The sequence below is a fragment of the Bison bison genome, unplaced genomic scaffold, assembly GCF_000754665.1.
Source record: "Bison bison bison isolate TAMUID 2011002044 unplaced genomic scaffold, Bison_UMD1.0 scf7180017864163, whole genome shotgun sequence".
In the NCBI taxonomy this organism is placed as follows: Eukaryota; Metazoa; Chordata; class Mammalia; order Artiodactyla; family Bovidae; genus Bison; species Bison bison.
In genome coordinates this window covers 1184865-1208295 of record NW_011494735.1, presented here as the reverse complement: position 1 = coordinate 1208295, position 23431 = coordinate 1184865, and the positions used below count along the sequence as shown (strand labels likewise).

The following is a 23431-nucleotide window of genomic DNA, read 5'->3' as shown; positions in this document are numbered from 1 at the left end:
AGATATATATGTATACATGTATATATACATATATATCTGAATCACTTTGTTGTATATATATGTATATACATATATGTCTGAATCACTTTGTTGTACAGGAGTAATTAATATAATATTGTAAATCAACTATAATAAAATATAATACATATATTCTATTTTATATTCTTCTCCATTATGGCTTATCATAGGATAGCGAACATAGTTCCTTTTGCTATACAGCAGGACCCTGTTGTTTATCCATTATACATATAAAAGCTCACATTTGCTAACCCCCACCTACTCAGTCCGTCCCCACAAATCCTCTCTCCTAGCAAGCACTAATCTGTTCTCTCTGTTAATGAATATGTTTCTGCTTCATAGATAGGTTTATTTGTGTCATATTTTAGATTCCACATATGAATGACCTCATATGGTATTTGCTTTCTCTTTCTGACTTACTTCATTTAGTATGATAACCTCTAGTTGCATCTGTGTTGCTGCAAATGGCATTCTTTCTTTTTTTTTTAAGCTATGAAGTATTCCATTATATAGATGTACCACATGTTTATCGTTCATCTGTAGATGGACATTTAGGTGGTTTCCATGTCTGGGCTATTGTGAATAGTGCTGCTATGAATACTGGGGTGCATGTATCTTTATGAATTATAGTTTTGTACAGATATATGCCCAGGAGTGGGATCGCTGGGTCATATGGTAATTTTCGTTTTAGTTTTCTAAGGAACCTGCACACTGGTTTCCACAGTAGCTTCACCAACTTACATTTCCACAAACAGTGAGGTCCTTCACTAGCTTTAGTATTTTTTATTCAGTATCATTTTATACCAAAAATATTTTAGATACATGAGTATCAAGTATTTAAGTGATAGGCACTTAAAAATCTCTTTAGGTTAGCATCTTTTATTAATGCCACTTGCTTTTTATCTTATTAACACACTGAGATAATGAGAAATTTACAGCCACATATTACGTTCCATCATTTTACATTTCAGGCTTCAGTTGTAGTTCAGTTGGTAAAGAAACTGCCTGCAATGCAGGAGCCCTGGGTTTGATTCTTGGGTTGGGAAGATTTAACTGGAGAAGCAAATGGCAACCCAGTCCAGTATTCTTGCCTGGAGAATCCCATGGACAGAGGAGCCTGGCAGGTTACAGTCCATGGGATTGCAAGAGTCGGACATGACTGAGCAAGAAAACCACCAGCATGTCACATTTCACCAACTATATGGGGGATCATATTACTGAATATTTATGGACAAGGCACAGACAGATTCAAGGTAATAGTGGTTAACAGATAGTCATAAATTTCATACTACAAAGTTTACTCTCGAATCTCACCACGTTATCTCAAAAAAGTCATTGTAAAATATACTTCACTAAAAATTCAGAGTTTGCATATTTTAGTTTATATTTTTTAGTTTGCCTTCTCCTTGAACTAACCATGTATGTTATTAAAATACCATGTTATTACACAACATTTTTCTCATGTATAAACTCCAGCTATAACACAAAATAATACATATTGTATGATTTAATTTTGGGGCTTCTCTGGTGGCTCAGACAGTAAAGAATCTGCCCACAATGTGGGAGACCTGGGTTTGATCCCTGGGTCGGGAAGATCCCCTGAAGGATGGAATGGCAACCCACTCCAGTATTCTTGCCTGGAGAATTCCATGGAGAGAGGAGCCTAGTGAGCTACAGTCCATGGGGTCGCAAAGAGTTGGACATAACTGAGCGACAAACACACACACAACATGATTAATTTATATGAAGTTGTAGAACAGGAGAACTAATTTATGCATTAGAAATGGAAACAGAAATTGTCTATGGAAAGATTTGACTGGAAAGGGGCATGAGGGACTTTCTAAGTGATAGAATCATTCTTTATCTTAATTGGGATATTGATTATATATTGTATATACATTTATCAGAATTCATTGAATTGAATACTGAAATACATTTATGTATTTGGTACATAAATGTTATAATAATAATAAACAAACCTTGGCTAGCTATTACATAGTAATACACATAATAGGATACAAAATAAAAAGAGGGATACAAGGAGTTCCCTTGTGGTGCAGTTGTTAGGACTCAGTGCTTTCACTGCTGGGGCCTGATTTCAATCCCTGGTCAGGGAACTAAGATTCCACAAGCCATGTGGTATGCCCCCCCCCCAAAAAAGAGGAATATAAACTGTAAATACTTTATGAAAATAGTTACATATTAAAAAGTTAAAAATAACAACCAACTTTTGTATACTACAAATAGAGAAAATACTATACTAAAATTTTATGTGCTACAAGTAGTAAAACAGAATTTTTTCTTCTTTTTACTCATCTAAATTTTCCACTTCTATAATATAAACACATAATTATATTTAATAAAGTCATTTAAACTATACATTATTTTTTCAGTGATAAATATTACATGTTATATTCTTACCAGAAAGGCTGAACCTAAATATAATCAAGTTTTTAGCTCTAATTTCCAGTTTATAAGAAAAATAGTAGATTGAGGAAAGAGGTAAAGGGATCTCAAGAGGAAGCAATCAGATCAATCTTGAAAGGACAACATTCTTAAAGGACAACTGACCTAGCTTCTTCAACAAGTCAATAGCATAAAAATGGGAGGGGCACAGAGGCAGGGAGAAGAAACAACTCTTTGAATTAAAAATAATTAAGAGATATATAACAACAAAATTCAATACATAAAATTTGTTTGGATCTTGGTTTGAACAAACCGAGTATAAAAAGATATTTTTGAGACTATCAGGGAAATTGGATATGAACCAGGTATGAAATAATTTTAAATGATTATTGTCAATTGTATTAATGATGATTATGGTATATAATGTAAGAAAAATATCCTAATATTTCAGAGATTGATGTCAAAATATTTCATGAAAAATTCCATGACTTTGGATTTGCTTCACAATGCTTTATATAAAAAAATAAATAAATCAAGTGCTGTAAAATATTAGACTTGTTGAATCAGTGTGATGGGAATATAGGGTTCATCTTACAATATTCTCTTTTTTGATGAACTTTTAATGGATTTTCCATAATAAAAGATTTCTAAAAAATTGATAGTCAACTTGTTGCTAAGTGTTTAATGAAGCTTACTTGATTTTTTTTTTGCATTTTTCTATCAGCTTTTAGAAGTTCCCTACAGAAGTTTTATTGCTTCCACTGCAACTTCGTCAAGAGTATTGCATGTGCCCCAGCTTATGGTCCACTCAGCCATCCATGTACATAACTTTAATGCCCAAGATGTAAGTACTGAAAGTAACAACTTAGGTTCTCATTGCCAGAGGCCTAACATTAAAATGGGAATTTATTTTTCACAGAAAATAGGATTAAAAAAAAGGAACAAATCATAATAGCTTCAATATTTATTTCTAGTGTCTTGTGCTTGATACTCTGAACCAAAAGGCTATTAAGCTGGTTAGAAATAGAAAAGTTTTATCAAGATAAATTATTTCCTGCATCTCTTTATTTCTGAGTCCATTAAGACTTAGGCTGGTTGGTTCCTTTTACCATTAGATATGCCTCCTCTCAAGGAGAACACTACTAACTTTATAGGCCACTGGCTGACTAGAAATTTAATTTAGTTTTAATTTAATCATGTAATTGAGAAGTATTACTGAATATCTGGGCTTCCCTGGTGGCTCAAATGGTAAAGAATCTGCCTGCAATGCAGAAGATCTGGGTCCGATCCCTGGGTTGGGAAGATCCCCTGGAGAAGGGAACAGTTACCTACCTCAGTATTATGGGCTGGAGAATTCCACGGACCCGAGGAGCCTGGAAGGCTACACTCTATGGGGTTGCAAAGAGTTAGACACAACTGAGCAACTTTGACTTTCACTGAATGTCCACCTACTGTGTTCACAATAGCATAATAGTGGTTATCTAGTCTTCACATTTTAAAATTAGTAATTATCCCACTTTCAAACTTAGGACACAAAAATTAAATTTTGTCATCTAACATTACTCAACATAAAATAAATAGAACAAACACTTGGAGATTTCTGTCACATTAAAAAACAACCTAAGAAATTTAAATACTATAAATTCTAAGCACTAGCTTTTCAGAAATATATTTTCAAACCGAATGAGGACAAGGGATCCTATCCGAACATTTTTTATTACAATAATAGAATAGTATCAATAGTAACTTGAATATAATACACTTACCTATGATAAAACATGCGAGCCATGCCCATTCTTTGCTTTTCCCCTCCTGATAAGACATCTTTCCAGTCCATAATAGCATCCCATCCTTTAAAATATATAAAAATACATATTGTATAAAGCATCTTTTAATCAAAGAGAGCATCTTTTACAGTTTTTACCTAGACAAGTGATTCCTAGCAAGTTTAAGCTATTACACAAAAAACCTGATATTTCACAAAACATATGCCTGGATAGACCAGAGTGCCTTATGTTTAAGCACTTGGTCTTAGATTTGATATTTTTTAATAGTAATAATTACTTATATTGACAGAACATATTCTAAGAATTCTAAATACTGATACTTTGAAAAGGTGTTTATTTTTTAATGTCTCCAAAGAGTTGGTATACTTAGACTTATTTTGCAGGGGGGTAGGAGAAAAGACCAACAAATTTGCACAGGCCTATTACAAAGTCTGGGCTTCCCAGGTGGCTCAGGGGGTAAAGAATCTGCCTGCAGTGCAAGAGACAAAGGTTTGATCCCTGGGTCTGGAGGGGATGGCAACCTATTCCAGTGTTCTTGCCTGAGAATCCCATGGACAGAAGAGCTTAGCAGGATACAGTCCACAGGGTCACAAAGAGTAGGATATAACTGAAGTGACTGAGCACACACGCACATTACAAAGTCTACAAAAGATATGAAAGGAGCTTATTTAAATGGCTTCCATCTGCCTGGCACTTTATATGAGTTGTATTTTTCACAATTTTCATTGTATATTTCACAACCTTATGAGGTGTCTATTATTAGTGTTATTTTATAAGTAGATAAGCTGAAATTCATGAAGAAATTGATATATCAAAATTTATACAGCTATGTATTAGAGCTAGGATTTATATGTAGGTGTATCTTCATGTTTTACAATTTACCTATTCCATCTCTCACAACATCGTAAATACTTTCTGTTGGTTATTTATTCAAAAGCAAGTCTTCTATTTTCTAAAAAATAGGTTAGATTTAAAAAAAAAAGTTAGATCAATACATACTAGTATAGGGAAAAGCAAGATGGCAGAGAAGTAGGAGGACTAGGAGTTCATCTCTCCCCACAGATGCATCAAGAATACATCTAGATATGGAACAGGGCTCACAGAGCACTGGCTGAACACTAGGAGAAGACCTTAGACACTGGAAAGGACAAGAAAGATCCATGCGGAACCATGTAAGACAAAAGAAAGAAGGGAAAAAGAAGAGGACAGGAAGTGGAATAGTATCTGCTTCTAGGTGGGGGATCTGAAGAAGCTCAGAAGTTCCTGCATCCAGGGAAACCCCCTTGTGGAGGGGCAGATTGGATGGGACAGAAGGAAATCATCTGGGCCTGTTGGAGGGGAATGAAACAGCCGGTCTATGGCAGGCAGGACAAAGTGAGACCTACATAGATGATCTGTGCCACAGCCCTGTGCCTCCAAGCCTGAGACTTGTGTCTGTCAGTGTGCATGGGCACTGGGTGCTGGAATATAGGCAATGACAGAAAAGCTGAGGAGAGGACTGCTGCTGGATGCAAGTAGACAGGACAGACTGAAGGGATGGGAATGAGAAAATCCACAACTGGGAATACTTGTGGAGGAAACCTGGGCTACCATAGAAGCAAGGAGCCATTATTGAGTGACATGTAGTGGGTGGAGCTGTCTTTGCAGCCTCTCTCCCTACACTGTCAGCCCCTACTTACACCTCGCCAGGTGGTAAAAATGGTTTCCGCCAGGGTGAGCTGTCTCATGCCTGCCACTAGGCACTAGAAAAGGCTCCTGCTGGGGCTAATCCTTTTGTACCTGTGGCCAAACACTAGGAAAAGCCCCTCCCAGGGCTGGCCCCAGCTCACCTGCTGCTAGGAACTAGGAAAGGCCCCCGACAGGGCTGGCTCTGATTGCTTGGAAAGATCACCCAGGGCTAACCTCATGTGCCTGCCACCAGGTGATAGGAAATGCTCCCACCAGGGCTGGATCTCCCACATCATGACCATCAGTTTCCCCGTGAACCTGTGACTGGGCCAGATCTCTTACAACTTCCAACCCCTTTGTGCACCTGTTGCCTCCCATGACGCTGGCAGCTGTGCCACCTCCGGGCCCTGTCCTCACTGGGGCAGACCAAAGTGCTCCAGGGCAGCCTTGGGAGTAGATCCCTGTGTGCGACTTACATTCAGAGGTGGAGCTAAAACCACTGCTAAGTCCCAGGGGCCACTGAATTTAAGAAGAAAAGCTGAAATTTTTCCTTGCAGATGCACAAATTGAAACCCTCACAAACAGCTTGGTAAAAACTCAGCACCTACAAAACATCTGAACAGATAAGTGCTCCCACAGCCAAGACAGACCTAGTTTTAGTAGGTGTAGCACTAGGGGTAAAGAACCCACCTGCCAATACAGGAGATATAAAAGATATGGGTTCAATCCCTGGGTTGAGAAGATCCCCTGGAAGCAGGGCAATCCACTCCAGTAGTGTTGTCTGCAGAATCCCATGGACAAAGGAGCCTAGCAGGCTATAGTCCATAGGGTTGCAAGACTCAGGCACAACTGAAGTGACTTAACATGCATGTACACTTGGTGGCTTGTGCCAGGCTAAAGTCTGAGCTACCCCTATAACACCTGGTAGCTTCCTAGATGGTGCATTGGTAAAGAAACTACCTACCAGTGCAGGAAATGCAAGAGACAAGGGTTCAGTCCCTTGCTCAGGAAGATCCCTGGAGTGGGAAATAGCAACCTACTCCCATATTCTTGCATAAAAATTCCATGGACAGCAGAACCTGGTGGGCTATAGTCCATGGGGTCACAAAGAGACAGACATGACTGAGCAACTGAGCATGACTCAGCACCTAATACCCACAACTGCTCCAGATCCATGATTACTGCAATCCTAGGGCTGGACTTCAGTGGATCTACTCTGATGACCTGGTGAAAGAAATCTCTAGGAGACACCAGAGTCAAATGCTAGCATGGCAATGCTAATATCAGTGTAGTCTGAGGGTCTGCACAATTGGTGAAAGATCATACAACAGAGTACACCACAGGAGAGTAGCTCCAAAGAAGGGATACTTAGTAGCTTCCCTCCCAGCAGCAGTGCTCCAACCGTGCCTACTTTGCACCACAGATCAGAAACACAGCTAAGAAGCAAATCTGGGGGCTTCTACTACAACAACTTGGAAGCCGACTCCACCCATGACAGGGCAGTGACAACCAAAGAGCAAAGGGGAGCCCTCACTCAATATCCAAGGCAGGCTCTGGTCACAACAACAATAGTCTAACCCTCATTAAGAGGATAACAGCACAAGTCTCTGGATCAACCTCACCTACCAGGGGACAGATAACAGAAGCAAGAGGAACTGCAACCCTGCAGCCTGGAAAGCAGATCACAAACACAAAACTTTGAGGAAGAAAAAAAAGGTAACAAAGAGATATGTTGCAGATGAAGGAGCAATGTTAAAACCTACAAGAACAATTAAATAAAGAGGAGATAAGCAATCTATCTGAAAGAGAATTCAGAGTATGATAGTAAAGATGATCCAAGATCTTAGAAACAGACTGGAGGCATGGATTGAAAAGATATAATAAAAGTTTAGCAAAGACCTAGAAGAACTAAAACACAAATAAAAAGAAATGAACAAGACAGGAACTGAAAATGAAAAACACATTAAAAGAAATCAATAACAGAATAACTGAGGCAGAAGAATGCATAAGTGACCTGGAAGACAGAGTGGTATAAATCTCTGCTGTAGAACAGAATAATAATAATAATAATAAAATGAAAAGAAATGTGAATAAACTCAGAGACATCTGGAACAACATTAAATGCATGAACATTTGAATTATAGAGGTCCAAGAAGAAGAACAAAAAGGGTCTGAGAAAATATTTCCAGAAATCACAGTAAAAAACTTTTCTAACATGGGAAATGAGATAGTCACCCAAGCCTAGAAAGCAAAGAGAGTTGCATAAAGGATAAACCCAAGGAGGAACACACTGAGACACATATTATTAAACTAACAAAAACTAAGTACAAACAATATTGAAAGCAACAAGGGGAAAGCAACAAATAACATACAAGGAAACCCCAAAAGTTATCAGCTGATTTTTCAGCAGAAACTCTGCAGGTCAGAGGGAGTGGGAGGATATATTTAAAATGATGAAAAGGAAAAGCCTATAACCAAAAATACTCTAACCAGCGAGGCTCTCATTCTGATTTGACAGAGCATCAAAAGTTTTACAGATAAACAAAAGCTAAGAGCATTCAGCACCTTCAAACCAGCTTTACAACTGCTAAAGGAACTTCTATAGGCAAAAAAACACTAGAAAGGAGAACAAAAAAGGATGGGAAAGAGGAAAAAGACATACAAAAAAAACCACACCCCAAACAATTAAGAAAATGGCAATAGGAACATATCTATTGATAATTATCTGAAATGTAAATGGAATAATGTTCCAACCAGAAGAAACAGACTGGCTGAATGGATAAAACAAGACCTATATATAGGCTGTCTACAAGAGACCCACTTCAGACCTAGGGATACACACAGACTGAAATTGAGGAGATGGAAAAAGATAATCCATAAAAATGGAAAGCAAAGAAAAGCTGGAGTAGCAATACTCACATCAGACAAAATAGACTTTAAAATAAAGACTGTTAACGAGATAAGGAAAGATGCTACCTAATAATCAAGGGATCAATCCAAGAAGAAGATAAAGCAATTGTAAATATTTATGCACTCAACCTAGGAGAAAAAATTAACAAGAAAACACAAGTCTTAAATGAAACATTAGACCAGATAGACTTAATTGATATATACAGGACATTCCATCAGAAAACAGGAGAATATATTTTCTTTTCAAGAGCACATGAAACATTCTCCAGGATAGATTACATCTTGGGTCACAAATCAAGCTTCAGTAAAGTTAAGAAAACTGATATTGTATCAGGTATCTTTTCTGAAACAATCCTATGAGATTAGAAAGCAAATAAGGGGGAAAAAAAAACTTAAAAACACAAACATGTGGAGGCTAAACAATGTGCTACTAAACAACCTATGGATAACTGGAGAAATCAAAAAGGAAATAAAAAATATCTAGAAACAATTGAAAACTAAAACAGGTGACCCAAAGCCTATGGAAAGCAGCACAGTTCTAAGAGGGAAGTTTATAACAATACAATCCATCTCAAGAAAAATATCAAATAAACAACACAACCTTGTACCAAATGCAACTAGAGAAATAAGAACAAACAAAACCAAAAGTTAGAAGAAGGAAAGAAATAATAAAAAACAGAGCAAAAATAAATGAAATACTATAAAACAGAGAATAGCAAAAGCCAATGAAACTAAAAATTGGTTCTTTGAGAAGATAAGCAAAATTGATAAAACCATTAGCCAGACTCCTTAAGAAAAAAAAAGGGAGAGGACTCAAATCAATAAAATTAGAAATGGAAAAGGAGACATTACAGCTGACACCACAGAAACACAAAAGATCATAAGAGACTACTACAAGCAATTACTAGGTTAACCAAAATGTTTGGGTTTTTCTGTAACATCTTCTGAAAAAATTTGTGTGAACTTTTTGACCAACTCAGTGTATGCCAATAAAATGGACAACCTGGAAGAAATGGACAAATTCTTAGAAAGGTATAACTTTCTAAGACTGAACTAGGAAGAAACAGAAAATATGAACAGGGATTTCCCTGGTGGTCCAGTGGTTAAAAATCTGTCTCCCAGAGCACAGGATACAGGATTGATCCTTGGAGAACTATGATCCCACAAGCCAGAGAGGAACTAAACCCACATGCTACAACTAGAGAGAAGCCCATGTGCCACAGCAAAGAACCTACATGCCACAGCTAAAACTCAATGCAGCCTTATAAGTAAATAAATATATTAAAAAAAATTTAACTGAACAAAATTATGAACAGGCCAGTCATGAATAATGAAACTGAAATAAAACTGTGATTAAAATCTTCCAAGAAACAAAAGTACAGGACTAGATGGTGTCACAGGTGAATTCTATTTTAGAGACCAGCTAACATGTCCTTCTCAAATTCTTCCAAAAATTGCAGAGGGAGGGACACTCCCAAGCTAATTTTATAAGGCCACTATCACCCTGATACCAAAACCAGACAAAATTAATACACAGGAATCTCTTTCATTCCAATGCACTAACAGAAGATCAGAAAGAGAAATTAAGAAAACAATTCCATTTATGATTTCATCATGAAGATGAAACTCTCTAGGGATAAAACTATCTAAGAAGGAAAAATACCTTGATTCAGAAAACTATAGGATACTGATGAAAGAAAACAAAGATGATACGAATGGATGGAGAGATATACCATGTTCTTGGATTTGAAGAATCAATACTGTAAAAATAATTGTACTACCCAAAGCAATCCACAGATTCAATGGAATCCCCATCAAATTACCAATGACATTATTCCACAGAATCAGATTAAAATATTTTTTAATTTGTATGGAAACACAAAATACCCCAAATAGCCAAAGCAATCTTGAAAAATAAAAACAGAGATGGAGGAATCAGGCTCTCTGACTTCATACTATACTCCAAAGCTACAGTAATCAAGACAGTATGGTACTGGGGCAAAAAAAGACATATGGATCAATGGAACAAGATAGAAAGCCCAAAGATAAATCTAGACACCTCTGTTCACCTACTTTATGACAAAGGAGGCAAGAATATACAACGGAAAAAAGACAGTCTCTTCAATAAGTGGTACTGGGAAAACTGGGCAGCTATCTGTAAAAGAATAAAATTAAAACACTTCCTAATACCATACACAAAAACAAACTCAAAATAGATTAAAGACCTAGATGTAAGGCTGGGCACTTACAACTCTTAGAGAAAATCATAAGCAGAACACCCTCTAACATAAATTATAGAAAGATCTTTTTGGATCCATCTCCCAGAATAGTGAAACTAAAAACAAAAATAAGCAAAATGAGATCTAATTAAACTTATAACCTTTTGCACAGTAAATGAAACAATAAATAAAACAAAAATACAACCTTCAGAATAGGAGAAAATATTTGCAAACAAAACAACCAACAAGGGATTCATCTCCAAAATATACAAACAGCTTATATAGCTCAATAATAAAAGAAACAATCCAATGAAAAAATGGGTGGAAGACCTAATAGACTTTTTTTCAAAGAAGACATACAGATGGCCAAAAAACACATAAAAAAGATGCTCAACATCACTAATTATTAGAGAAATGAAAATTAAAATTACTTGTCAGAAAGACCATCATGAAAACATTTATAAACAATAAATGCTGGAGAGGGTGTGAAGAAAAGAGAAACCTTCCTACACTGTTGGTGGGCAAGTAAATTGGTACAACTACTATGGAGAACAATATGGAAGTTTTTCAAAAAATTAAAAATAGAACTACCATATGACCAAGAAATCTCACTCCAGTCATCTATGTGGAGAAAACCAAAATTCAAATAGATACACGCACCCCAGTATTTATTGCAGCACTATTTACAATAGCCAAGACATGGAAGGAACCTAAATGTCCATCAACAGAGGAATGGATAAAGACCTGGTACATACTTACAGTGGGATATTAGTCATAAAAAGGAACAAAGCAGTGCCATTTGCAAAGATGTGAAGAGATCTAGAGACTGTCATATAGAATGAAGTAACTTGGAAAGAGAAAAATACATATCATGTAATATCACTTATATGTGGAATCTAGAAAAATGGTACAGAAGAACTTATTTGCAAAGCAGAAATGGGGACACAGATGTAGAGAACAACCTTATGGATATCAGTGGGGGAAAGGAGGATGAATTGGGAGATTGGGGTTGGGATTGACATATGCACATTATTATGTATAAAATGAGAACCTACTGTGTTGCACAGGGAAGTCAATGTTCTGTGATGATCTGTATGGGAAGGAAATCTAAAAAAGCGGGGAATATATGCATACATAAGGCAATGGCACCCCACTCCAGTACTCTTGCTTGGAAAATCCCATGGATGGAGGAGCCTGTTAGGCTGCAGTCCATGGGGTCACTAAGAGTCGGACACGACTGAGCGACTTCACTTTCACTTTTTACTTTCATGCATTGGAGAAGGAAATGGCAGCCCACTCCAGTGTTCTTGCCTGAAGAATCCCAGGGACGGGGGAGCCTGGTGGGCTGCCGTCTATGGGGTCACACAGAGTCGGACACGACTTAAGTGACGTAGCATAGCATAGCATAGATGATTCACTTTGTAGAAACACAATATTGTAAAGCAACTATGCCTGCATGCATGCTAAGTTACTTCAGTTGTATCCAACTCTTTGCAACCCTATGGACTGTAGCCCACCAGGCTCCTCTGCCCAGGGGATTCTCTAGGCAAGAATACTGGAGTGGATTGCCATGCCCTCCTCCAGGGGATCTTCCCAACCCAGGGAGCGAACCTGTGTCTCTTATGTCTCCTGAATTGGCAGGAAGGTTCTTTACAATTCACACGACTTGGGATGTCCAAAACAACTATACTTCAATAAAAGTTTTTTTTAAAAAATACATACTGATATAAAAATGTACCTAGAATATTTTTTATATGAAAAACCAAATTGCAAAATTGTGTTTGTATACAGATCACCCTTAAACAATATAAATTTGAACTGAGAAGTACTTACACACCTGTTTTTTTCAATAGCAAATACTGTGGTACTATATAGTTTGTGGTTGGTTTAACCCACAACAGCAGAACAACAGATATGAAAGAACCATGGATATGAGGGCCTTCTGTAAGTTATATGCAGATTTTCAATTGCTTGCTAAAACCTTTGAGTTCCGTGGAACAAAAGGACATGGTTTATTTAAATATGTAAAATTAAAGCTGCCTTTGACCCGAATACTTTTCTCTTTTGCCTTCTCAGTTAGTAAGGGGAAATTTTTTTAAGTCCAGAACATTTCTCCACTGTGTAGCAATCTGAATCTATTTTTCAAAACATCATTTATGTTTCACAAATATTATAAAATTAAGTTACAGAGAAAAATTTTTTGCAACAGTTTTTATTAGAAGTAAGAACACATAAGGTATATAAATTATAATTGTACTCAGTTGTCAGTTGTGTCTGATTCTTTGTGACCCCCTGGACTGTAGCCCACCAGGCTCCTCGGTCCATGGAATTTTCCAGGCAAGAGCACTGTAGTGGGTTGCCATTTTCTACTCCAGGGGATCTTCCCAACCCTGGGATCAAACTTGTGTCTCTTATGTCTCCAGGATTGGTAGGTGGATTCTTTACCACTAGCGCCACCTGGGAAGCCCTATAAATTATAATTGCATCATTTCTGGGAATGGAATTATGAGGCTTTTACTTTCTAAGATGTACATTTTTACAATATTTGAAAAATTAAAATTACTATCTTTATATTATTTTTATGGCCTGTCTTAATTTTGTAATAAGAAAAAAAAGTCACTTAGAAACAAAATCATTGGGTCTCTTAGGAAGGCAGCCATATCAGATATTTTTCTGAAGTGAGAATATCATAAAACAGAGTGGACTAAGCAAATCCTGATTTTCAAAGAGGAAAATGACTATCAAAACTCTCACACACATACTCACAAACACAAATATACACATGCACAAACACACACATGCAAACTTAGGACATTACCAAATCCCAAGTAGTCTAGGTTTAATTTTCCCATTTGGAAAAAATCCAGGCCCTCTGCTTTCTTTATTATTTCTCAACTGAATTTTCATCTTTACTAAAATTTCTAAATAAACTCGGTCAAAGGGAAAGGAAATGAGAACTAGAGTTTCATTGTTTCTTGTGCACTGGATTGAAAGACTTTCCCTATTTCCCAATGATACTCCCCAAAAGGGACCAGTGTTCATTCCTGGGCAACCTTCCAGGAATTTTCCATCTATTTAAAAACATAATTTTATATTAGGGAAAAACTCTAAATGCCATGTGATTCAAAGTTCTTGCTTCTAGTGAAAACTGTTGAAATAAAATTTCCTCTATGACTTTTATAGCATTTATGAAACATAAGTGAGGATTTGAAAAAATAGGTTTAGATTGCTACACAGTGGAGAAATATTCTGGGCTTAAAAAAATAGCTCCCCCCTTGAAATAAGAACGCACAAAGACGAAAGTATTTGGGTCAAAGCATCCTTAAATTTTATGTATTTAAATAAATTATGTTCATTGTTTCACTAAACCCAAAAGCTTTAACAGGCAATCTTTCTTGAACACAGAACATACAAATCAAAACTCTGAGTCACGATACTTCTTCTGATGCTGAAACAGTGATACTAAGTCAGCTAAGAAGTGAAGTTTTCTTGCTTCCTGAAGATGTACAAACTGTTTTAGCTCACATCTATTTGTTAACAATTCTACACCTTTCTATTTTGTAATTTGTTTGATGGAATAAAACATAGTTTTTAAATCTATCTTATACTAAAGTAAAGAATTTCTCTAAGCAAATTTCTTTAAGTGTTGGAACTAGTGTTGCTTCAAATCATTAATAGTCTTACTAGAACTTCAGCAGGCTTCTTCCAGAGTAAGTGATGTCCTTGCAAATTTGTTTTCTTGCTTTGCTTAAAAATATGTTTCATGTTTTAAGGACTAGGCAAGTACAGTGGATTTCCTTATCATTTTTTATGTATAAGAATATAACAAGCCTTATTAGTATCTAAGATGTCGAGATAGCATAACACAGTGGCATATCTTATATAGAACATTGACATTCAAGTCTCATCTGTGTTGGAATCCCTGTTCCACCTCTTGCTGAGGGCCCCTGGGGAAACTGCTAAACTTCTGAATTTCATCTGTTAAAGGGGGGTTAGTAAAATCCACATCATTGGGCAGCTACAAATATTAAATAAAATGACAGTGTAAACTGAGTAACATGTTATATTCTGCAGAGTGAGCACTCGATAAACCATAACAATTACTATCACATATTTTTAAGGTTGAAAAATTCTTTAAACTAGTTCTAGAATTTCTTGATAACTTCTAAAAGAATAGAATATGTGACAAATTATTATAAATTTCTATTCAGATTATTAGATTTCAAACTTATCCAAATAACTTACCCCCAATTAATAGGTAGTTGCTATTTTGCCACACTGTTTTAAAACTGGGAAGAAGTTGACCATATGACACAAAAAGACAACCTGCTTTCCATATTTATAGCACTTATGAACTATGATATTATAAGATGATATGTATAAATATTATACATGATATTTATGAATATGTATTATATTCCAAAATGATATCTATAGATATCATATATAAATACAATAATATAATATTATCTCTTTTGCCTACATTGGTTTCTTAATGTATCAAATGAAATAATAGATGTGAAATATGTAAAATATTGAGCACCATCACACAAAGACAAAATATCTTTGTATCAATATTACATCTAGCTCTATTACCTTTAGCAACTACTGTGAATTTACTATGTATCACTGTTCTAAATACTTTAAATAAAGTCTTATTAAATCTTAACAGCATCTTTATAAGGTATTTATCTCCATTTTACAGGTGAAGATACAAAGGTACAGAGAACAGAGTTAAAGATTTGATTCCAGAATTCTGATTTCAAAGCCTACATTCTTAATTACGGTACTACTCTGCTTCTTTTGATCATGTAAGTGGGCTAGAAAAATAAAACACATGCAAAATTAAACATAGAATTCTAGCTTGCTATTTCAGTAGTTTTTCTAGGCTATCAAATTATATGTTATCAAGTTATTTCTGTGTTCTGAAAGTGATTCTTTCTTGAGCTGATATGTATAACTCTTATTCTTACTTTTTCAAAGTATGTTTTATGCTGAAAAACTACCAAACAGAAGTTTCTGTGTTTTATCTAATTCTCTATGTGTTGCTGTAGAGAAAAAAATAATGTATTGGTAAGACTGTTGATCTAAAAATAAAAAAGTTCTGTGATACCTACTTCTCAAATTATTATATTTAATGTAAGCTGAGGGATTAACAGGAGAATATTTCTGTCATGAACCTTACATACATTTAGATTGACTATGGCTTCAGGAATACATGTTCATCCAAATATGAAAAAAAATCTTCAAATGCTAGCTGTGGACTTAGGAAAAAGCTTAGTTTGCTGAACGAAATATAGCACAAACAGAAAAGAGCAAGTTAACAATGGAAAAGCAACAAAAGCTATAAATTCCATCTTTGCTTATGTGCTTATGTTCCAACAACAGCATACATCAAAATTAAACCCAACTTAATTTTTTTAAAGTTATGTTAAATACATGAAAAAAAGCCATGAATTATAGACTTTACCTCCTTCTCTTTGAACTATATGATAGAGATGAACACTGTGTAGAATACAATCTAGATCATGGTCTGTATAGCCTTTGTCATGCATGTCATCCACTGAATCTGGATAAATTACTTGATCTCGAAGACTTCCAAGAGACATGTATGGCCTGTAAAACACAAGAATCCGAGACAAAATCAGTTTAGCTTACTTATTGTGATATCCTAGTAGCCTGAAAACTCTAGAGGAGTCTTTAAATACTCTATTTCTAGGATTATATTTATTATCTGGTGATAAGTATTCTTTCTCAGATGTGTCAGGACAATATGTTGTTTTATTCATGTAAAAAAACATATTGAGACATGCCACAAGAAAAGTTTCTATAAGAAATACTTGGATATTTTCAGCACAGAAATACATACTTGTTCTGTTATATATATATATTTTTTTAAGTTTTATACTCTGAATTTAATTTTTCAAAATACTTTGAAAAGGCAAGTCCTTTCCAAGAGGACAAGGATTCTGTTTAGGGGATCTGATTCAATTAGTGAAAAACGTGGGTAACAGTTGCCCAGAACATTTTGATTATTCCATCCAAAAAAGATTTATGTCTATATCATATAAAGACATACCTGTAGGATAGTACTATAAGATATATTATTATTATTTGCCACTTTATTTACTTTTTAATTGAAGGATAATTGCTTTACAGAGTTTTGTTATTTTCTGTCAAACATCAACAAGAATCAGCCATAGGTACACCCATATCTCCTCCCTCCCTAACCTCCCTCCCATCTCCCTCCCATCCCAGCCTTCTAGATTGTCACAGAGCCCCTGTTTGAGCTCCCTGGGTCATACAGCAAATTCCCATTGGCTATCTATTTTACACACGGTATTGTAAGTTTCCATGTGTTCTGTTATATTTTATAAATGTTGCTTCTGTATTTCATCTAAAACTATTTGGGTTAAAAATTATAAAATTTGAGGCTTTGACAATATGAACAAACAAAACTTTTAAAAGATATTCAAAATAAGAGAAATGCAAATTAACAATATACTTAGTTTCTTATTTATCAGATTGGTAGAAGTTCAAAAACTTGACAATTCACTCAATCGGCAAGTCTATGGAGAGACAGGTACTTTCTTACAATCATGAAAATACAAAATGGTACAACCCTTTGGAGAGGATTTGGCAAACCAATATATCATCTGGTGTTTGATCCACTTCTAGGACTTTATTCTAAAAATATACTTTCAAAAGTGTACCACCAAGAACAAAAAAGTATATAAAGTTATCCATTACAGCATTATTTGAAATTGCAAAATATTGAGAAAACCTAAATGCACATACAAAGGAGACTGATTAAATAAACAATGGTACCTGTACCATGCAGCTATAAAACTGGATGTGGAAGATCTCTATGAATTGATATCGAGTGATTTCCATAATATATTAAGTTGAAAAGCAAAGTACAAATTAGATGTATAGCAGAATTTCTCAACAGTGGTATCATGGCTATGTTAAACCAGATAATTCTTTGTTACTGAGGTACATCTTGTGTATTATAGGATGTTTAACAGCACATTTGGTCTCTACCCACTAGATGACTAGATGTTAGTAGCATCCACTGTGGCAGAGACAAAAAAAAAGTTTTCAAATATTATCCTCCAGGGGACAAAACCATCTCCATTTGATAGACCCACCAATGTGCAATGTACTACTTTCATGTAAAATGAAAGCAAAGTAAGAAAACGTAAGTTTGTCTGCTGATATTTACAAAAGGAAATACAGTAAACCAGAAACTAATGAAATCACTTATCTATAGGAGATGGGAGGAACAAAGCAGGATAGGGAAGGGACAGACCTCTCTAAATATCCTCCCTATGTATTTTAAGTCTTAGACTCATGTTAAATGTTATTATTTTAATTAACTAATAAAGATGAAGGAAGAAACCCTAAAATTGAATAGAAACAGAAACAAATAAACTGTAAGTATATCAAATGAACAATGTAACCACATTGAAAGGGGAAGAGAGACTGATCCAAGTAACTTTCAAATTTGGCTACATAATTTCAGTTGAAAACCAAAAGAACCACAAAGCAACTTTGAAACTAACTGTTCATGTTTCTTATTGCTGCAGGTGTAGAAATTCTGAAACTATGTTGTAGGAAAGACCAAGTTAAGTAAATTTTAATAATGTCACAAGGTAGGGTTCTCATTGTGGAAGAAGGAAGATATAAATATGAAATGAGGGAGGAAAAGCAAAAAAAAAAAAAAAAACCAAAACACTATAGTGTTTAATTTGATTTAGAGTATCACCATGAATTCATATTTTTTCAAACATCATGAAGAAACTATCTGATTAACCCAAACTGAGGGACTTTAAGAATAACCAACAACAGTTCTGCACTCATTACAAATATCAATGTCATAAAAAAAAATGCTGAGGAATTTATTCAGGTTTAAAGAAACTAGGGCAACATAGCAACTAAAATGCAACGTATGATGCTGGACTGAGAAAAATAAGTTATCATAAAGAATAATATTGTATCAATTGGTAACATTTCAGTGTAGAAAGTTGTTGGACATCATCAAGAGGACTTCACTGTCAGTCGTCCAGTGAGTTGGACTCAGGCAATCTGATGCTCCTGATCCTCTCCCCTGGCCTATGTTCAACCCACAGTTCCCACAGCCACCAAGAATTTTAAAAGGGACCGCCTGAGAGAGCAATGTGGTGTTGAGAACATCTGGATGGTATACATGACTGAACTACATTAAAGTCCGTACAAATTTTTATGATTCTGATAAATGGAATTAGATCTACTCATCTTGAGGCTGCCCATCACAAGCCTCAGATGTAACTTCCCTTGCTTATTAAATCTGCCACCCACCAGTCTAGAGTGGTCTGCCTTTTCCTGGTCTCTTCTTGCCCTCTGTGTATGAGGGACAGTACGAAAACCAATAAAAGTATGTTCAGATAATATTATATCAGCTTTTAAAAATATATAAATTTTTTATAGGAAATATTACAGTACTTCATTATCTGTGCTGCTGCTGCTAAGTCGCTTCAGTCGTGTCTGACTCTGTGTGACCCCATAGACAGCACCCCACCAGGCTCTGCCATCCCTGGGATTCTCCAGGCAAGAACACTGGAGTGGGTTGCCATTTCCTTCTCCACTGCGTGAAAGTGAAAAGTGAAAGTGAAGTAGCTCGGTCGCGACTGACTCCTAGCGACCCCATGGAATGCAGCCCACCAGGCTCCTCCATCCATGGGATTTTCTAGGCAAGAGTACTGGAGTGGCTTACCATTGCCTTGTTAACTAATTATAAATTATACATGGATTTTCAAATGCTCGGGGGGTCAGCTCCTCTAACTTCTGTATTGCTCAAGGGTCAACTGCATACACTAAAGAAGTTATGGATGAAGATTTATTTACTGCAACTTACTTAAAATAATAATAAGGTGTGTATGTGTACAAAGAAAGAGAGAAAGAATCAAAGATTTTAGTGTACAAAGAGACAGAATAAAAGGTTTGAAATACAAAATGTGTTTTGTAGACCAATTATCTACCCACATTCCTATACCGCTAAAATGATTGAGTTTAAGGATAGATACCATGAGGTTATAAAAGGTTTAACTAATATTTGAAAATAAAAATAATTTATATTTCAATTATACATGTATGCATTTATATAATAAGATTCTCAATGGAGTCTTTGCAATATAAGGAATCTCTGCTGCTGCTGCTGCTAAGTCGCTTCAGTTATGTTCAAGTCTGTGTGACCCCATAGATGGCAGCCCACTAGGCTCCTCTGTCCCTAGGATTCTCCAGGCAAGAATACTGAAGTGGGTTGCCATTTCCTTCTCCAATGCATGAAAGTGAAAAGTGAAAGTGAAGTTGCTTAGTCATGTCCGACTCTTAGCGACCCCATGGACTGCAGCCTACCAGGCTCCTCCATCCATGCGATTTTCCAGGCAAGAGTACTGGAGTGGGTTGCCATTGCCTTCTCTGATAAGGAATCTCTAGTAATATCTTTTAAATTGAGATATATTCACATTATAAAATTTGTACTGTTAAAGTGTAAAATTCAATGATTTTTAGTATATTTACAAGCTCATGTAAATATTACCACTATCTAATTCTAAAACATTTCCTTTATCCCAAAAAGAAACTCAGCAGATACTCCTGGTTCTTCCTTCCTCCCTGGCAATCAATAATCTACTTTCTGTCTCTGTGGATTTGTTTATTCTAGAGATTTCACATGTATGGAATCACACAATACATAGTCTTCTCTCTCTCAGCATAAAGTCTTCAGGTTATTCCTTGTTGTAGTAGGTTGCAGTATTTCATTCTTTTCTATGTCTGAATTAAATTCCACTGTATAGATACGCCACATGTTGTTAACCTGAGTGTTAACAACACTCAGGTTGTTAAAGAGTGTTGTAAAGAGTGTTGTTTTCACTCTTTGGCTATTATGAACAGTGGGCATACATCTTGGAGTGGTGCATATGTTAACTCTGTTTAATTTTTTGAGGAACTGATCAAATGTTTTTCCCAAGGGCTGCATCATTTCTAGTCACTTTTCTTCTACCTTGGGTTAACCACTCCAGTATTCTGGTCTGGAGAATTCCATGGACAGTGGAGACTGGCAGGCTACAGTCCATGGGGTTGTAAAGATTTAGACACAACTGAGTGACTAACATTTTCACTTCTTGTATTCCCTATGTCTTCTCTTTCTGGTCTCTGCTTTATCTTCCCTCTCCAGTTTACCCATATTTAAAAAAAAAAAAAAAACAAAACAGAATTAGAACATAATGTTACTTATTTCCATCATTTTAAGCATTTATATAATGTGATATTTTCTCATAATAACAACAGTAGCATAAAATATACAGTGGCCCTCAGGGCCAAGGAACAATTTTTCAGTTGGTACCCTGAGTCTAAGAAGAAATACAAGGAAATATTAAGAGTCGGTACTTTTGCTAACTTACAAAGCAATGTCTGTTCCAATTTAATGTAAATCAGAGGCACAGATATCCTCAGTATAAAACCCAAATAAATTCAATCCACAGAACAGCCATGAACATACGTAACTGAGACTACAATGATTAAAATACATCTGAACATTCATTTCAAAGGTTTTTCTACGGGATTCCACTATAAGATCTGATTAACCAGCAATATTTGATGAAGTACCATTTTCTATCTACATTTCAGGGAAGACAGTATAGAGACATGGATGTGATAATGGGTTTTGGAGAGAGAGTTCTAGACTAGAATCCCGATTTGGCCATTTACTAGCAATGTGACCCAAATCCTGAGCTACACTTACCTCATTTGTAAAGTAACTTACTTATTGAATTTGTTATGAGGATAAAATGAAGGAGTGGGTTTTTATAAAGCAATGTAGCCAGAGGACAGACAGTGAAGAATCTGCCTGCAATGCAGGAGACCCGGGTTTTATCCTTAGGTCAAGAAGACCCCCTGGAGAAAGGAATGGCTACTTACTCCAGTATTTTTATCTGGAGAATTCTATGGACAGAGGAACCTAGCAGGCTACGGTATATTGGGTCAATGCTACAAAGAGTTGGACAGGATTGGGTGATTAACACTCTCACATGAAGCAACTTAGTACAGTATGACAGACACATAGTAGGCATTCAATAAACCATTATGGAGACAAAAATGTTCATTAAAAAGGCAATATTTTTAAAAAGAACTTAAGTTTGTTTTCTGTGTCTGAGTCTCTTTCTGGTTTGTAACAGAAAAGTTCAATTGAAAGTTGAAAGTTCATTTGAAAACAAACTGATGGTTACCAAAGGTGGAAGAGGAAGGGGAGGGATGCATTAGGAGTTTGAAATTAGAACATAAAATCTAATGTATATAAAATTGAAAAACAGTAAGGTTATATACTATTTAACTATTAAGCAGGATAGCACAGGGAACTATATTAAATATCTTGTCACAACCTTTACTGGAAAAGAATACACCACACACTTATGGTCAATTTATCTTCAACAAAGGAGGCAAGAACAAATACTGAAAAAGAGACAGTCTTTTTAGCAAGCAGTGTTGTGAAAATTGGACAGTCACAGGTAAATCAATGAAGATATAACTTCTCACTATACACATGAAAAAAACTCTCAAAATGGCTTAAAGGCTTAAACATAAGACATTACACCATAAAACTCCTAAAAGATAACATAGGTAAAACACCCTTTGACATAAATTGTACTAATGTTTTCTTAGGTCAATTTCCCGAGGTAATAGAAATAAAAACAAAAATAAACAAACTGCACTTAGTCAAACTTATAAGCTTTTGCACAGCAAAAGAAATGGGAGAAAATATTTCCAAATGATGCAACTGACAAGGGCTTAATTTCCAAAATATACAAACTGCTCATTCAACTCAAAAACAAAATAAAACAGTTCAGTACCTCAGTCATGTCCAATACTTTGTGACCCCATAGACTGCAGCACACCAGGCATCCCTGTCCATCATCAACACCTGGAGTTTACTCAAACTCATGTCCATAGAGTCAGTGATGCCATCCAACCATCTCATCCTTTGTCGTCCCCTTCTCTTCCTGCCTTCAAACTTTCCCAGCATCATGGTCTTTTCCAACAAGTAAGTTTTTCACATCAGGTGGCCAAAGTATTAGAGTTTCAGCTTCAACATCTGTCCTTTAATGACTATTCAGGACTGATTTTCTTTAGGATTGACTGGTTGGATCTCCTTGCAGTTCAAGGGACTCTTAAGAGTCTTCTCCAACACCACAATTCAAAGCACCAATTCTTCAGCACGCAGCTTTCTTTATAGTCCAACACTCACATACATATATGACTACAGGAAAGGCCACAGCTTTGACTAGAAAGGCTTTTGTTGGCAAAGTAAAGCTGCTTTTTAATATTCTGTCTAGTTTGATCATGGCTTTTCTTCCAAGGAGCAAGTATCTTTTAATTTCATGGCTG

The 23431-nt window shown here is 35.8% G+C and overlaps 1 protein-coding gene across 2 annotated transcripts in view; it reads right to left on the bottom strand.

Moving 5' to 3' along the window:
- The window catches only part of ABCD2 (ATP-binding cassette, sub-family D (ALD), member 2), an 86154-nt gene that overhangs the window by 15656 nt on the left and 47067 nt on the right, over nucleotides 1-23431 (bottom strand). For both annotated transcript variants that reach the window (XM_010841507.1, XM_010841508.1), the window contains exons 7-8: nucleotides 16479-16624; nucleotides 4191-4275 (exon numbers count right to left, since the gene is read on the bottom strand). In XM_010841507.1, the coding sequence (XP_010839809.1) occupies nucleotides 4191-4275; nucleotides 16479-16624 (231 nt within the window). The remainder of the gene's footprint in view (nucleotides 1-4190; nucleotides 4276-16478; nucleotides 16625-23431) is intronic.